Source organism: Lithobates pipiens, unplaced genomic scaffold, assembly GCF_037356315.1.
Source record: "Lithobates pipiens isolate NorthernLeopardFrog02 unplaced genomic scaffold, aLitPip1_a1.2 Scaffold_18, whole genome shotgun sequence".
Taxonomy (NCBI): Eukaryota; Metazoa; Chordata; class Amphibia; order Anura; family Ranidae; genus Lithobates; species Lithobates pipiens.
The window spans coordinates 345,195,632-345,214,098 of NW_027507758.1; the positions used below are offsets into that span (position 1 = coordinate 345,195,632).

The following is an 18,467-nucleotide window of genomic DNA, read 5'->3' on the forward strand; positions in this document are numbered from 1 at the left end:
TTCCTGTTTATTTTTACATGGAAATATAATAAAGTTAAATACAGTTTACAACCTTTCACATTGTGAGTGCAGAGAAGAAAATTCAGTTGCAATAAATATATACAGTAATTATGATCATTTTAGAATAAAATCAGGGAGGTGTGCACTCTCTTTAACAGCCAATTTATTTTAGATGTTGGAGAACTAAATAGGGACAACTGAAAAAGTAGGTTATGTGGTGGTGTATGATTTTAGCCACACATCCTGCAAATATGGGCCATTGTGGAATTATTATTCCTTTCAAATATATCTCATTGCCTTTAGTTGTCTAATGTTAAATGTAATATGGAAGCCAAAGCACAGAGTCATCAGTTGTAACCATTGCACTAGTCAGTTGAAATACCATTTTGCCTGCCATAAGATATGAATATGCGTTCATCTAGCTCTGACAGTAAAGACTGTAATCCTGCACCCCCCACCCCCACACAGCCAGCAAGCACTGTTTCCTTCAAGGAATATTTATGTAGGAAAGCATTCAGTCAAGAGCAATTCTGAGGTTTCTTCAAGTGAGTTTTAAACAGAAAATCACAAACCACATACTTTCAAGCAGTCCTAATCTTAATCTGTAATTATTAGGTTGCTCAAACTAACTGTCTAATCGATGAAAGGTGAAAAAAAAATCCATACAAGATTTAAGTTCTGATGGACTCTATATTTTTTTTAGATTATCCATGCTAACGATAGTCACGCAATACACAAACTAACTCCATGTTAACTAGGTAATTTACTTGCATGTGCAGTAAATAAAGATCTATGACATTTGTGTTATATGTAGTAGAAGAGATACCTTTATGATGCATGGCACCATATTACAATCTCTTCCTTTTAATGTGTGCACACAAAAGCCTTCATGTATCTTTTTTATGTAGGTATAAAACGTACTGCAAGAGTCTAAGCTGAAAAAGACATACTTGCTCTAAAAATAAACTTACCACTGGCTGTAAGACTGAAATAACAGAACATCAAACTGTAAGTGTTCTTTTAATTATTTTTCTTTGTTCGCCTGTGTGCTCAGTTGCTTAGATTTTTCATTTTAATTTGCAGGAACACCATGTGCCTCAAGGTTGGCATTCTGCAACAAGCTGGATATGATTTGCACTTGATCAGATGGTGTAATGTATCCAGTGCTTGTGTACAAACAGCTACTATTCAAAAATGTTTTTTTTTTTTTATTTACTAAAGAATTGTTATCAGGTGTAATAGATCTCACTTTTTCATCATACACTGACATTATTTGTGTCTGTAATAATGGTAATTTGTGAACAGATCTTCCATATTATACACAATTAGGGAACATTTAAAGCTAAAGTTTATTTATGACAATTTATACACAGATATATTGGTCCAGCTTGGACCAATGTAAGTATGTATGTGCCATAACCATCTTACTTAAAGAATTAGGGGAATTGGAATTAGCACAGAAAATGAATCAACAAAATGTACAACTTCAACATTTATTGATTAGGAAATAAACAAATTAAGGAGCAGGCAACGGAACGTGCATTCAACATGGTAGCAAAGGAAGGATACCAATGAGGGAATACATTTGGGAACAGTTGGCTAGAATGCTTAGTGATAAAAAAAATAAGGGCATATATTGCAAAAGTTACAATTAAGAAGGGGGGGGGGGGTGGTATATTTGACCTCTGAGATTGCAGGTCTTTTTCATCATTATTGTAACCTCTACCAGGTAAAGTGGTTATAACAACAAAATGAAGGGAAAAAAACATAATACCAAAATATTGTCAGAGTGAAATCCCCAATGCCTCCTAGACCTAGACTACTTATTCACAGCGGTCGCATGACCCAAATGCCTGCCTCCCGGATTTTAGAACCCTTAAAGGCCTGGGAGGTGGTCTTCGGGAAGGGGTTAAAGTCCTTATTGCCATATTGGATACACAAAGACAAAGTTGGCTTTATACCAGAGAGGAAGGGTAAGTGTAATGGCCTTAGCACACTACTCCTTATCCATATTGCAAAGAGGAGAGGATCCCCAGTTGTCAATGGATTCCAAGAAAGTGCAGTAGACTGGGATTCATGCATGAGACTTAAATGCTTTTAGGCATTGGTACCTAAATGAGGCAGAGGACAGCAGCTTAATATAAACAGCACAAGAAAGAGGGAAGGGGGGAGAAGAAAGGGCTGGAGGGTAACCAACCCCAAGGACTTTAAATGGTACCAAATAGAGTGGATCAAAGAATACCCATATAAAAAATATTATTTTTTATTCACAAAAAGTATAAAAAACAAAGAATAGACATCAACAAAGATATTAGTACATCATAGTTCATACAGGATTGTCACGAGTCACAGGTACATGAAGTGTTACCAGTCCTACAGATATGATAATGCTGCTATTTTCTCTACATGTTTCGCTCCATCAAGCTTCCTCAGGAGATGCAGCTTACATTAAAAACTAAAAAATACAAAACTAAGACATTTTTTATATACTAAATATGGACACATACATATGAGCATTCGAAAAATGTTAATACTACCTATTTACTACTCGCTATTTCTCTAGTTATTATTTTTTCTTTTATTTCCAGATTTGTTTTACAATCATATACTGTCCCTCTCTGCAGTTTTTCTGGGATATGTGTTTTATAGCGGCCACCATCCTTCCACGTTATTTGACCCCTCTTATTTTTATTCAAGCTTCTACTGGTTTGATCCCCAGATTTGTGATTTCAATAACAAAGCTTTTGGAGCTCGTATGTATTTGGTGAGATATTATTTGCCTGTTTAGTCTCTGCACCCTGATTTTACAGATTTTTAATGTCCTTGTAATTCAACTTTTCTGTATGAGAATACTCATATGTATGTATCCATATTTAGTATATAAACAAATTTCTTGGTTTTGTATTCTTTTTAGTTTTTAATGTAAGCTGCATCTCCTGAGGAAGCTCGATGGAGCGAAACATGTAGAGAAAATAGATGCATTATCATATCTGTAGGACTGGTAACACTTCATGTACCTATGACTAGACATGGGCGCCGTCAATAAATTTGTTTCATTCTGTTCCGTTTCGATTCGTATTAAAATTACTTCGTACTTCGTATTTCGTGTCCGAAATTCCGTTTCGTTTCGCACGAAATACGAATTGTCGTTAGGTTCATTAACGTGTACGAACGTTCTTTACGATGAATTTAAAGGCAAAAATATACCTCAATATGACAGTCGATGCTGATGGAAGTTTGGTTTTTATCCGAAATACGAAATTCCGTTGAAGAATTTCCTATCCGAAATACGAAGTTTCATTAGATGAGAAAGAGAGAAGCGGATTGGTTGTCTGCCATTGTAGTGTCATATTTTGCTCCCCATCATAGAATGCTCCGGAAGTGACGTTGCGGCCAGAAATTTTGCACTGCGCATGCGCGATGCGTTCCAAATGCTTGCACCATGCGTTCCAGAGGATTTCCGACAATGTAGTTCAGTGAAACCATCAGATAATGTCACGGGAGTGGGGGAGGTAATTGTGACATTAAGTTTAGACAGAGCAGAGAGCGGCGGAGAGAGAGCGGGTAACTGTGGCTCAGGGAGGGGATTACCTCCCCTCACTTCTCTGACATTATCTGACGGTTTCACTGGTCTGCATTGTCGCAAATCATTTGGAACGCATGGCGCACGTGTTTGGAACGAATCGCGCATGCGCAGTGCTAAATTTCTGTTCGCAACGTCACTTCCAGAGCATTCTATGATGGGGAGCAAAATATGACACTACTGCACCGCTGGTCCAGTTTGCGCCTGCTCCTCCTGGGGCTGCTTATTATGAGGGGCTCCCACCATCCCTGTGCTGACATAAGCATAATGACGACAACTGATCTGAAATCCGAAATTCGTAAACAAAAGTTCGTATTGCGTACAGAATTCGGACGCACGGCAATTCGTATTTCGGATCCTCCCCAACGTAAGAATTTTGGGAAATTCGTACGAATTTTGGGAAATTCGGACGAATTTGAGATTCGTATGAAACGAATCGCACATGTCTACCTATGACTTGTGCCAATCCTGTATGAACTATGATGTACTAATATCTTTACTGATGTCTATTCTTTGTTTTTTATACTTTTTGTGAATAAAAAATTATATTTTTTATATGGGTATTCTTAGATCAACTCTATTTGGTACCGTTTAAAGTCCCCGGGGTTGGTTACTCTCCAGCCCTTTCTTCTCCCCCCTCCCTCTTTCTTGTGTTTTATATAATATTGATATGTGGTACCTTTAAAATTTTGATCGCTTCGTCTCAGTTCTTTGCTTAATATAAACAGCCTACAGCACAAATAAAGGTTAATGGCAACCTGTTCCAAGCTTTTAAGTTGTACAATGGAACTAGATAAGGATGCCCCCTACAGCCCATATTAATCATCCATTCACACAAGCCTCTTTTAGCTTAAATATGATCTAAGACAGATATACAGGGGATTAAGTTTGGGGATGCAAATCATAAAGTGGTGACTTATGGCAATGACATACTCTTCAATGTCTACAACCTGAGATTAACTCTATCAATCATAAGAGATATCATAAGATTTTTGATCTCTCAGGGGAAAGGGGGAACAACGTGTGTTACAGCCACCATTTTCCTTTGAATGGCACAAAAACTTAATTATTTTGGGTTAAAATTAACTCCTTCAATACACGCACTCTTCAAAGCAAAATATATACCTTTATTAAATACTGTTAAGAAAGAATTAAGCAATTTAAAATACAGACCTTTATCTTAGATAGTTAAAATAAATACTGTTAAAAAGAGAATTTTATCTAAGATATTGTATACATTTAAGATACTTCAGATACATATACCTCAGTTATTTTAAAGCTTTAAGGTCTATAATTATATGGTAGAATAACATCCTAACATTCAATATGTAACACTGGTAAAGAGGAAAGAAGATGGAGGTTTATCTGTACCAAATTTTAAGAGATACTATCAGGTGGTAATTTTATCACAAATGGTGGAGTGGGCATATAAGAATGAGAGTAGAAGTTGGGTGACATTTGCGAAATTATTTAGCAATGTGGCACTCGATAGAGAGAGTGATATGAATTCCATAGCAGTATCGAGAATTAGCTTCCACATTTATTAAATGTGGTTAAAGGGCTTATCCCAAAATATAGGAAATAAACCCTGACTGTGGAAATGTGGATTAGGAAGGTGGATTATATATGTGAAATTGAAAATCCAGTACATTCATGTACACAATGATAGTTTTGAAATAGTTTTATTGACGAGGAAAGAATGGATGATGATTAAAAATGCAGCAGGATTTATTGAAACATTATGCAGATTAAGGTGGAAATAAATAGATGAATATAATTAATATTCGAAAAACTAAGAAAGGAGATAGGAGAACATCATTTATGTGAAAATATATGAAAAAGTAGTATTTTTTTGTTACTTTGTTGTTTTTTGTTGTTGTTATGTCTAGTTTAGTAGGGGGGATGGGTAATGGATGTCTGTGTGGAATGTTGTAAGATGAGGATATGATGTATAAACTAAATTATATTATTGACTTGCTTTCTTGTCTTTTTTTTCAATAATTTTCATTGAATATAATGAGAAGAGTAATAAACATTATAAACAGTAAGAAGGAATTGACATATAAGTACAAGTACAGCCCTATAAGAAGAATATAATCAGAACTCCAGAAGAACATGGGATGGAGAAAATTATCACTGTGAGAAGTATATGATGGTTGATCCCAGTGCCCTGATCCATCTCCTAGGAAATGTGATGTATAGGGTGAGGGATCCTGAGGGCCATGCACCGGGCAATGGTTGTGAAATATACTATTCTTAGGTGCCCCCCCAGCAGGGAATATTTTGAACCCAGGATGAGGGTGCGCCAGGGGAACCACTAGGTAACCAAACTGCGATTCTAAAGGGTAAAGGGATCAAGTGTTAGAATCAGACATTGATGTGATCTAGTTTAAAGCGAGGACAGGAGGGGCTGAGATAAGGGTCCGCAGCCCCCTCCTGGGCCTGTTTGTATGGAGATAGGAAATTGCTTTGAGTAGTCCATATTGGAGCATAAATATATTGAAACCAACCAAATTAAAAGAGAAAGATAAGAAAGGAAAAAGAAAAGCTTGTGTGGAGAAAGGGAGCTATGCAGTCACCAGAGGGGTTTGCGGTATTGCAGTATATGCAGTATTGAAAAAGGGGTGAGAAGAATGAGGAAATTATAGTCTATGAGAAACCATTTTTGACTATAAGGTTGTATCTTCTTTCTGAGAGCTGTTCAAACACTTCATGTTTTTAATGTATACATATGTTTTTCTTGTGCATTTTTTATAATAAACTATTTCAAATTTACTATTGGAATTATCTTTTGGGAGAATAAATATCCTGTGCCTTAAAAGTCCACCCTATAGGGGATTCCTCCTTTTGGTTCTTTCACTATCGGATGTGGCACATGAGATTTCTTTTTAGGTAGCGGCGCTGGCTATGTATATTTTTTTTTATATAAATGTTGAAGCAATAAAAGGGTAAGTGCATGTACAGATGGCCTTCTGCATTGTCTTCCACCCAAATTTTACAAATGGTAGTGCTTGTTGCAATGCATTCGAAATCACAGTTTACATTGTCTAGCCTGATTGAAGAAGATTGAGTTGGCCCTGAGGAAGTTGGGCAGTGTATACTAAAGCTGAGTATACACTGTAAGTTTTTATTTCTTTGTTCAACTGAATGAAAAATAAAACCCTCCCAGATTACAACATCCACACAAGCAATGTGCCACACTTTGCATCCTTTAAAATAATAGATTCATGTAAATGAGTATAGTTCACTAAGTCTTTAAAAAAATGCCAAAATCTGTATTTTTATAATGCATTTGTTTTATCTAGAGAAAAAAATAGTATAATTTTACACATTAGAAACTCAAGGATGATATCTACAGCATTACACAACATATATTTTGAGAATACATACCATAGGACCTTGGTCACCTTTTGGACCCTGAAATAACAAAAAAAAGATTTACTAATTTATATTTATATAATACAAAAAAGATACATACATTATCTTAAAGGATAATTTTCATGGTCCCAAACTGATTTGATCTCTGATCAGCAAAACAACAAGAAGTACCAGTAAAGTAGTGGGATAGACTACCAAATTACATTAAGGTGGACCTCACTCCAAAAAGTTGCAAGTCAGTTTATAGATCTTCCACATCAAACTCTGACTGTGTACAGCCACTACCAGCTTTATATTTGACACAAATGAAAAGATTTTATTACATATTTGATCTGTCATGTCAATATATTTTACCAGTCATTATGTACTGTGAAATTCTACCTAAACTCATTTAAATGTTATCCTATTGGATAGATCATCACACTACATTGTGGCAATGTTATTGATCTAACAGATTTAAATAGACCTGTGCACAACAGAAAATTTTGTTTAGTTTCAGTTGGTTGTCATTTGTAAAATAGATAATTTTGTTCTGTTATATTAGCTATGTTAGGTTAATATGTTTTCGGATAATTCTTTATTTCTGAGTGTTGATATTCATTATACTGAATTGAATAATGTCAAATTCATTCGTTATAAGCGTTATAATTTAGTTCATATTTGTTGAAATTCGCTATTTATGTATGTATATATATGTATATATATATATTTGTGATAATGATTCGAAAGTTGTTTGTTTATCGAATATTTTAACACACACAATGACAATATCTCATCCCCTCTGCTCAAACACAACACAACACCCTTTTCACTCAGTTCTCAGGAATGTACTTTGCCAGTAATCCAACCTCCAGCACAAAATTACACAGCTGATTGGACTGTAAGATTTACTTTAAGTTGACCTTTTGTTTCATTAGATCTTTAACGAATTACCAAATAATGTCAAATTCATTCGTTATATCTGCTATAATTTCTTTCGTATTTGTTGAAATTCGTTATTTTTTTATTTGGACATTCGGATGCATTTAATAATGTGTTGTCATCTTGACTATAGTTAACTGTACAAATTCAACTTTGCAGCATGGTCTCCTGCATGTTTAGGTGCTTTACATATACACCGATCATTAACACATATTTCAGTGGGGAAAATCATGTGAAACAAATATGTGCAGTGCCTCATACCATACACATTCATAGAAGTGAAAAAATTCTTACATTTTATATACGCCTGGATTAAATGTACACACTTTGAAATTCACACATGTCAAAAAGTTTATCTCATACATTTTTACTGCATGTAATCTATGCTTATTTATGTTGGCCAAGTTTGTACACCAATAAAGTGAAAAGCTCTAATTACAAAGGAACGTCTCACACATTGATACTGGAACATCTGCCACTGCATTTTTAATGTTCCCTTAACTTGTCTTTCAAGTGTTCTGCATGATTTATGTTGGACTGCATGCGGGCTGTAGCAAAATTGACAGTCAGATTGGAAGAAAGAACTAAAAAACCTCAGAAAAAAGCTCATTTACTGGCAGTAAAAGAACCAGGCTATGATCTCAACATACATTTTTTACACATTTTGAGAAATTATCTTTGTGGCAAAAAAATGGCAAATCATAAAATATAATTAAAAATGTCTGTGAAGGAAAAACTAGAGTCTGTAATAATGATGAGATATTCAACATACTAATGCTTTACTGCTATGCGCACCTGTTTTCTGTCTATTTTCCTATCAGCTCTGCAGCTGTTGCCAGGCAGGCCAATGTGAGGGCTGTACCTGTGAGTGTGATTTGGTCAACTTTTTGTCAAGGGGCATAGGCAAAATTAAACAGTGAAAAGTCAAAAGTGAACAGGCTATTTGTATTTAATAAATCAACCTCTTGGCGTGCTTACCGCTGGAGGATCTACACCAGGGGTAGACAACCTTGGCCCCCCAGCTGTGGTAAAACTAAAAATTCCATCCTGCCTCTGCCTCTAGGAGTCATGTCTGTGTTTGTCAAGGTTTTGTAATGTCTCATGGGACTTGTAGTTTCAAAACAGCTGGGGGGCCGAGGTTGCCTACCCCTGATCTACACCATTCTGTAACAAAGCAATACCTTCTCTCTTTCTTCTGTTTATCCATAATTATCTGTCCCCAACATTGTTCAGATTTGCTTATTTCAATGTTTAAGTTGTACAGTATCTATAAACAGCTTTTGAAAAGTGAAGGAAACAACATATGTGTATATACAGTCAGTGAAGATTATCTCACGGGTATGTAAATTTTATATTATCTTATGGGTATGTAATTTTTTACTTAATTGGGTCAGTTACCTAAATAAATTAGGCTGAAAAAATACACTCATTCAATTACTAAAAAAAATAAAAAATGATATATAAAGTTAGCTCAAACAGGGAAAAAACATTCCCAATTCCTAAAGACAATCAGGTAACTCAATGGATTAATAATATACAGTATTTTTTCTTACAAATATTAGTAAGCATGTATACTCTGTGTAACGATTCAGCCATGATTAAACCTCTGGTGGCAAGTTCTGGTTATTGTGGCCCAAAGTCTATGGGCTCCCCAAAAGTACAACCAAACATAACATGATAAGGTGAGTGGCTTGTCCTGGAATGCACTGTATGATTGTATTTCTAGACTACTTTGACCAAGTAATGGGTTTATTTTCTTTGTTTTTCTAGGGCCAAGTGTGATATTTGGATGCCTAGAGAGTGACATAGTTTTCTTGGGAAAAACTTGCCCTCAAAATGAGATCTGTGGTCTGAATGTACCCTCTGCAAACATCCATACAGAATGCAGTAGTACTTTCACACCATCTGGGTGGTGGTCTGGCAGCGGGTCAGTAGTTCCACTGAATACTTGATATAGTAGTCTACAATAACTAGAACATGATGATATCTGTCTTCTGGCATAAAAATTATAATAAAGTCAATGGTCAGTACTTCAGTACAGTGGGGTAGACATGTGCCAATTTTTGAAAGATTTGTTCAATCAGCATGAATAGACCCGCAAACTTTACTTGTCTCCTAAAGCAAGTGAACGTTTTGTGAACTGTGCTCTGCCTCCAAGTGGATTATTTCTGTCATGGAGAACTCACAGGCCTGTGACAGTACAACCTGCCATTTTACTGATAAGTCATGGGGAAAAATGAATGTGTGGTGTAGTATATGATCCTTCAGGTATAGGGGTAAGGCAGATACTCAGGAAAGGGGAATAGATGGGGAGATTTATGATTGGGTGGGGGTTAGACTGTATAGGATCCCTAAGCCATCCCCAGGAAATAAAGCCCCTTCGCAGAAATGACAGTTGGGTGGTACGCAGGTAGGTAAGTGGGGGGCCACCCTAAGGCCAGACTTATGTTCATGCCTATTATTGGGGAGCCCTTTTACCGCATAGCCGTTGACATTGTGGGTCCCTTGGCCAGGCCTAGTCCATCTGGGAAGAAGTACATTCTCACCGTGGTGGACTACGCTAGCCATTACCCAGAGGCAGTATCTATGTCCAACATTGAAGCAGAGACAGTAGCTGATGCCCTGGTTAAGATATTTACTAGAGTGGGGTTCCCTAAGCAGATTCTCTCTGACCAGGGAACCCAGTTTACCTCTGTGCTCACCCAGCAGTTGTGGAAGGTGTGCAATATTAAGCCCTTGCTGAGCTCACCTTACCACCCCCAGACTAATGGTCTCTGCGAGCGCTTTAACGGGACACTCAAGCAAATTCTGAGGATCTTTTCGGACGCTTGCAGAGACTGGGAGAAATTCCTGCCTCACCTGTTATTTGCGTACAGAGAGGTACCCCAGGAATAGTTTCATAGTTTCATAGTTTCATAGTTAGTAAGGTTGAATAAAGACACCAGTCCATCCAGTTCAACCTGAGTGAGTGTCTACAATTGTCCCTATCCCTGTACATTGCACACTCACATCAGTCTCTACCCTCAAGGAGCCCACTATCCTAGGTCCCAATTCCTATACTAGGGCCAATTTTGGACAGAAGCCAATTAACCTACCTGCATGTCTTAATTGGCAGATACTGATAATCTACTGGGTTCTCTTCCTTCGAGTTACTCTATGGGAGAAGGGTCTGCGGACCCCTCAATCTCATTAGAGGACACTGGGAGGGAGAGACAGAGTGGGAGGGGATCCCCATAGTGCCCTATGTTCTGGAACTCAGGGACCGCATGGAGCAACTGTCTCTGATGGTAAGGGAGAATTTCCAGGTGGCCCAGGGGAGACAGAAGGAATGGTACGATCGGGGGGCCCGACAGTGTATCTTCCATGTTGAGTCCAAGGTCTTAGTACAATAGGGTAGCTGCTCTTTATACATGATGGCTACCTCTGGAGAACATCCAATTTGTTGTTTATCAGTGGCTGATGCTGTGTTAAAATAATTCAGCTGACTCCTCCATGCATGATGCTGGGGCTATGGCAGGAGTAGCTGTGGAAAAGGAGGCAGAATAAGCCTCTCTGGCAGCTGCAGTTGACTGCACACTAGTGTCAGCTTGGGTCATAGAGGATGAGGAGGATGAGGATGATTTAGTAAAAGATTCCACTGCCTCCTCTGCATGCTGTGGGTGGATAGCATGGGCAACAGCACTAAACAGAGACAAATGTGCCCTGCCTGAGGACAGACCATGGCGGCCTTTGCCTGTAGACACAAATGCTGCTGGCCCGCTCATAGTGTCATTGGAACGTCCGCCTCTCCTGGCCTTCCAAACATGATGGGGATGGGCTTATTACCCAACTTTGATAGAAACTGGAAAATGTGTGATTAGATGCACTTTATTGAATGAAAAGTGGTGTTTGGTGCACTTTTAATTGATGACTGACGTTGATAGAAATGTGAATTTTACAAAAAAATAAAAAAGGGGCAACATCAGCGTTCCAGTCAGAAAAACTGCGTCTGAAAATTTAAAAAGGGAGCTGGCAGAGGGCAAAAAAACCCCCACTAAATGTTTTGTAATGCTGTGTTAAACACTGCCTTACACTAACACACTACACTGACACTACACTATACTGATACACTATACTATACTGACACACTATGCTCATACTATGCTATACTGACACACTATACTCACACTACACTGACTCTCTACACGCTACAAAAGCTTCCTATCGTCAGCTGCAAGGCTTCATCCAATTAGAATGCACTGTACATTGTGGGGCTCTCAATGGGTGAACATCCCCGCAAATTTAGGTGTTCGCTGAATGGGCGAATGGGCAATGTTCAGGCCAAACTTTTTTTGGCCCAAACCATTTGCCCAATACTAATGAGCACCAATGAGACAGCACCGATGGGCATTGATGAGGCAGCACTGATAAGGCGGCACTTCTGAGGCAGCACTGATGGGCACTGATATTTAGTACTGATGGCCACTAATAGTTGGCACTGATTAGCATTGATGGGGCTGCACTGATAATCAGGGCACTGATGATCAATGCCCTGATTATCAGTGTAAATGATGCTGACAGGATTGGTGGTTAACAGCTCTCCTTTTCTCTCACAAGCACAGCGTGGGAGGAAAGGACTGCCGATAACTGGCAAGTCTGTTAACATGATCAGCTGTGATTGAACACAGCTGATCACATGGTAAAGGGCCTTTGTGATTGACCCATTACCCCGATCTGTGATCAGCTGTGACACAGCAGTCATGCCACAGGAGGCGCACAGGGAGCAGGGTTCTGGGAGGACCTTTATCGACACCCTCCCAGAACTGGATGACCGCGCTGTAGCCATCTTTTGGCTACAACGTGGTTGGTAAGTGGTAAAGTGGTATTAAACCCAAAACCAAAAATGTATTATATTGCAGCATGCCAATCATTAGATGTGGTGGCTGCATCAGTTTTCTTTTCTTTGGCTTTTTTCTCTTCTGTTTTCACCTAGTGATCTGGCCAGCACACACCTCCTGTATTAGAGAAACAACTCTGATGGAATAAGAAAACAAAGCACAGCAGACAACAGGATCATCAGTCTTGGGGGAGGGTTGTGTTAAATGTATTAGCAGATCTAGATACACTAACAAATTGAAGCCAAACTCTAGCTGATACTTTAAAAGCAGTTATAGCAAATATTTTTTTTTTTCGTTTGGGGAAAAAGGTTTTACATGAATACACAAATCACCCCTGCCCATGTTAAGTGGTTTGTCTCATCCATATAAACTGATACACTCTGCTGGAGAGTGTATGATTCTGAAAAAAACAGACTTGTAGCCGGATCACCAGATGGAAATGGAAGAAGGAGAGTCTAAAAAATGAAACTAATACAGTCATCACATCTAAGAATTGGTAAGTGGCAATATAATAAATGTTTGCTTTTGGGTTTAATGCTGCTTTAATGCTTGGAATACAAGCAGAAAAGAAAAAGTTAGCATAACTGTATGGTATTATCTGTGATGCTTGTAACAAAATTAACTGGGCGTAATATGAATGTTATAAAAGTTGCAAGTAAAGTGGCTATTGTTTACATTTTATCTCAGGTCTACCACAGTGATGGGATCTTTAAGCTATTGTTATGTGTGCAAAACGCCTTGCAGTCTATTTGCTCTGATATAATAGGAAAATTTAAATATATCTGTTGTATTATTTATTGAATTAAAATCGCACAATGAAGTGTGATACCATCATAATTGCCATATCAGGTTAGTAGACCTTGGAAGAGAGATCTCATTGCTGCTGATTATAGGAATAAGAAGCCATTGATTAGGTGTTTAACTTACCAGCATGCAACAAAAACTGAAATCTATTATTCCCAGACTACACTTTAAGGGTTTATGTAATACATTTAATATATAGCTATAGCAGTTGTTGTAGGTTAAAAACTTAAAGGCTCAAGTTCAATTTTGTTTACCTTTTTTTTTTGTAAATTACAGCTCCTCTGCGTATCAATATAGCATTAATGTACTTATTTTGCAAAAATAAAACAGCTTTCCATTTATTCTACACATGCTTACCTCACTCTCTTCATGGATGTGTAAAAACCTTGCTTCATTACTTCTACCTTACTTCCTGGTCAGACTTTAGGTCATGACATAGGAAGGAGTTGACTAGCTGATCTCATTATTACTCACCCTGCATCATCTACCCTCAGCTGGTCAACTCCTTACTGTGTCATGACCTAAAGTCTTTTAAGTAAGCAAGACAAAAGTAATGGAGCAGGGTTTTCAAACATCCATGAAGAGCGTGAGGTAAGTGTTGGTAATGCTATATTGGTGCATAGGGGAGCTGGATTTAGAAAAAAAAGCGAACTTAGCCTTTAAAGTAGGTGTTTGGGTTAAAAATAAAATCTCTAAATGTACTTGCATCCACAATTTAAGACTAACCCATCTAGCCCTGTAAAGAAATTGCTATACATACCTTTCCTGAAGCTGCTCTGGTCAGCGGTGGCTTCTCTGTGTAAGCAGGTATAGAAGAGGCAGCCGATACAGAGAAGCCCCACAGTAACTCTATAGGTGACATCACTTCTCAGACATTTCCCAGCCAACACAGCCTCTCCTGCACAGAGTTTTCACTGCTAGAGACCGAACCGGATCGGCTTCAGAAAACGTATCTATAGTGATTTTTGCTTTACATGGTTAGATAGGTTAGTCTTAGATTGTGGATGCAATTATATTTAGAAACTTTAGTTTTAGGGTGAACTTTCACTTTAAGCACATTACAAGCTGTGCCTTACATATCTTTGTTTCAAATAATATTGCATGGGTATTTCAAATTTACCAGATTTACATTAGACCTAACATTCTGTTAGAATAGCTCTGGTACAATTTTGTATATTTTATTTCACTAAAACAAAGTATGATTTTAAAATGAAAAGTGGTGGAGTAAGTGATCTTAATGATAAAAATATCGTTAAAAAAAGAACACGGTCTCATATATTAAGACATAACACATACCGGAGGACCAGGTGGTCCAGGGACGACGGCTGTAGCAGTACCCTATGAAGAGAAAAAGAGTTATTGTTGCTAAAAGCACTTACATTGGTTGTTTTTACAAGCTTAATGAAATTTAGGGCTGAAACAGTGGTTTGGCTTAAAGAAAAAAAGGACAGGTGTGGGTCATGATTTAGTGTAGAAATATAGCTTAGCATCACTGGTAGAGCAGCTTGTAGCAGCATTATTTGTCTACAAAGTAAACACTGCAAAGCTGTACTGAGAAAACTCTCTGTAGGGAATTGAGGGATTGTATCTATCTTGTAGCTATAGAAGATGGAACAATAAACTGGTATTTTTACAATGCAATATTGATAAAATGTGGACAGTCGGCACACTCTGGTAATGTTTGGTATAATGAACTCATTGTGTGCAAACAAAACAATATCTAATGTTACAAGGACTGTGCCTGATGCTGCTTAAAGAGCAGGATGGTTATGGTAGTGTAAAATACACTACTGTATGTGGAAATGCTGGGACCTAAACTAGTATGGCATGGTAGGGCCCTAAGTATATGAATAAACACCATGCTGATATAATAGAAAAAAGTACAATAACTTTTTTTTCATTGGAAGCTAGGAAGATTACCTTCCTTTCTGTTCTCTGCCTATACTTAGCAAAAATCTTTAAAACAAAATCAGTGGTTCCTATGTCTTAGCCAGGAATCCTTGTTTTGAAACATTTATCATTAAGAAAAATATTATCTTCTTTGCTTTCATAATGTAAATGTCAATGTTGTCATTGATGCTTAAAATTCAAAAAAAATAAAATCTGCAGGTGAATCTTTTAGAAACTGTAACATTAAAAGAGAAGTATGGGATTTTGATTTTAGATTAATACTTACTTATGTGGATGGAGCATCAGACTGTCCCCCGCCATCACTGCACTGAGAGCCAACCCACCAAAGATTGCCGATGGCTCAGCTTTCACAGATCCCAGTGAGGAGAACTGCTGACTGTCCTCTCTGCTTCTCCGAGCTCCCTGCCACTTGGAGAAGCAGAGAGTGGCAGGGAGCAGCCATCTCAGCGGCTCGCTGAGACTGCCATCAATCAAGGCAGCTGGTGGATCCAGACTTGGAAGTTTAGATGACACGTTGCCTCAACTGATGGCTGTGCTCTCCTCTGAAAACTGGTCACAGAAGTGAAAAATGAATTGCACTACTGTGACCCTTAGGAGAAGCCCAGCCTAAAAAGCTCAGGCTGGACTTCTCCTCTAAATAATTGTTCACAACAGAGATCTACATGAGGCCTAAGCACTCAATGAACTTCTTTAAAAGACTATCAGTGCATTTATAGTTGCAATTTAAGAACATTAGAAAATCAAAAATTGAATTGTCCTGAAGTCTTTTGTCATCAATCTTTAGAGAAGCACATTAGTAAAAGTTACCTTGAACATATACAAGCTGCCCATCCCATTGCCTTCAGTAAGTGGCACTCCCTAGAAAAGGAAACAATACATTAAACAGATATACAAAAACATTGCTACATGTGTCTGCATACGCGCAGTCTTCAAATGGTAAAGATTAAAACAGAAATATATACTGTATATATATATATATATATATATATATATATATATATATATATATATATATATATATATATATATATATATATATATATATATATATATATATATATATATATATATATATATATATATATATACATATATATATATATATATATTTATCTGTAGGATTCAATATTGAGTTGGCCCACCCTTTGCAGCTATAACAGCTTCAACTCTTCTGAGAAGGCTGTCCACAAGGTTTAGAAGTGTGTCTATCAGAATGTTTGATCATTTTTCCAGAAGTGCATTTGTGAGGTCAGGCACTGATGTGGCCAAGAAGGCCTGGCTTGCAGTTTCCGCTCAAATTCATTCCAAAGGTGTTCTATCGGGTTGAGCTCAGGACAGTCAAGTTCTTCCACCCCAAACTCACTCATCCATGTCTTTATGGACCATGCTTTGTGCACTGGTCCAAATCATATGGAGGGGGCTTATAAGGCAGGGTTATTTTTCAGGGGTTGGGCTTGGCCGCTTAGCTCCAATGAAGGGAACTTTTAAGATGCCAGTATACCAAGACATTTTGTACAATTTCATGCCCATTTTCAATGCTCCTAACTTTGTGGGAACAGTTTGTTCCAACATAACTCCTGGCAAATCCTTTAGAATAAAAAATGAGGATAAAGTAGAAAGGGTTGGTTCCTCTGTAAGGTTTTTTTAAGCTGTTTTTGTTGTCATTGGTGTGATTCACTACTCCGTAGCAGCAATCATTGTCACTGAAAAAAGTGATAGAAATGAAAAACTTTTATGTCTGTCCTCAGAACAAAAGGTAAAGGGAAATCTTCCAGTGGGTGAACTAAGTGGGGAATCCCTAGATAACTTCTAAATTCCTGTTGCATTTGTGGGACAGGAAGCTAAGAGAGAATTACCAAAATGGTACACAGATAGCAAAAAGTAAACTGGCAGGGTTTTAGAAACCTTAATAATTTATTCAAACCTAAAAAGTACTCTTTAGGCTGATTTCACACTGAGTATTTGAAGCACTTTTGCTTTAAAAAAAAAAGTGCCAGAAAAGCTTAAGAAAAATGCTTCTCTTTAAATTCAATTTAAATGTATGTGTTCACACTGGGGCGTTGCACTTCCATTGCAGTATAAACAAGTCTGCTTTGCTTGCTGCATTTTTGGAGCATGTTTGGTCAGTTAAAAAAATCCCACCAAAACGCACCTCCCCATTGAAGATAATGGAAAACACAGAAAAACTACTCAAAAACTCACACGCTAATTTTTTTGGGAGCAGTTTTCGAGTCACATGTACTTTTAAAAATGCACTGCAAATGCTGCAAAAGTGCAGCAAAAATGCATTAGTGCATGGGTTGATGTCACATGGGTTGATGTCACATGGGGACTATGACATCGTAAGGGGCGGGGTAACCATGTGACCAACCCATGTGACATAAAGCCATGTGACACCGCCCCATTGTCCCTATATAAGTGGCCGCGCAGTGCGTCCCTGGCATTCCGGCCGGAGAGATCGTCGAGGCAACATCTCCTGGAGAAGAAGAAGAAGAAGAAGAAGAAGAACGGAAGGCGGCGGCGACGGCGGCGACAGAAGACCGGGCCACCGCCTGTAAAAGAGCTATAAGAAGGTGCGGTGGCCCGGCAGAAGAACCGAAGAGGGGGACAAGACCCCCGAAGTCGGGAGAAGAGGCCGGCGGCGAGGAAGAAAGCCGGACTCCTCCGCTAGCAAAAGAGCTACAAGAAGATAGCGGAGGAGTCCGGCGAGAAGACCCCCGAAGACGGAAGACCCCGGAGCTGTGCAATAAAATATTTTAACCCTGTGTTGTGTTTTTTTTGTACTTTTTTTCACAGGTGAATGGGTAGGGGTACATTGTACCCCATACTCATTCACATAGGGTGGGGGCCGGTATCCGGGGGCCCCCTTATTAAAGGGGGTTCCCGGATTCCGATAAGCCCCCCGCCCGCAGACCCCGACAATCAACGGCCAGGGTTGTCGGGAAGAGGCCCTTGTCCTCATCAACATGGGGACAAGGTGCTTTGGGGTGGGG

General features: G+C 38.3%; 1 protein-coding gene across 3 annotated transcripts in view; it reads right to left on the bottom strand.

Moving 5' to 3' along the window:
* Window positions 1–18,467, bottom strand: part of COL19A1 (collagen type XIX alpha 1 chain) — a 1,105,372-nt gene that overhangs the window by 188,361 nt on the left and 898,544 nt on the right. For all 3 annotated transcript variants that reach the window (XM_077487416.1, XM_077487415.1, XM_077487417.1), the window contains exons 39-41: window positions 16,282–16,332; window positions 14,860–14,901; window positions 6,974–7,000 (exon numbers count right to left, since the gene is read on the bottom strand). In XM_077487416.1, the coding sequence (XP_077343542.1) occupies window positions 6,974–7,000; window positions 14,860–14,901; window positions 16,282–16,332 (120 nt within the window). The remainder of the gene's footprint in view (window positions 1–6,973; window positions 7,001–14,859; window positions 14,902–16,281; window positions 16,333–18,467) is intronic.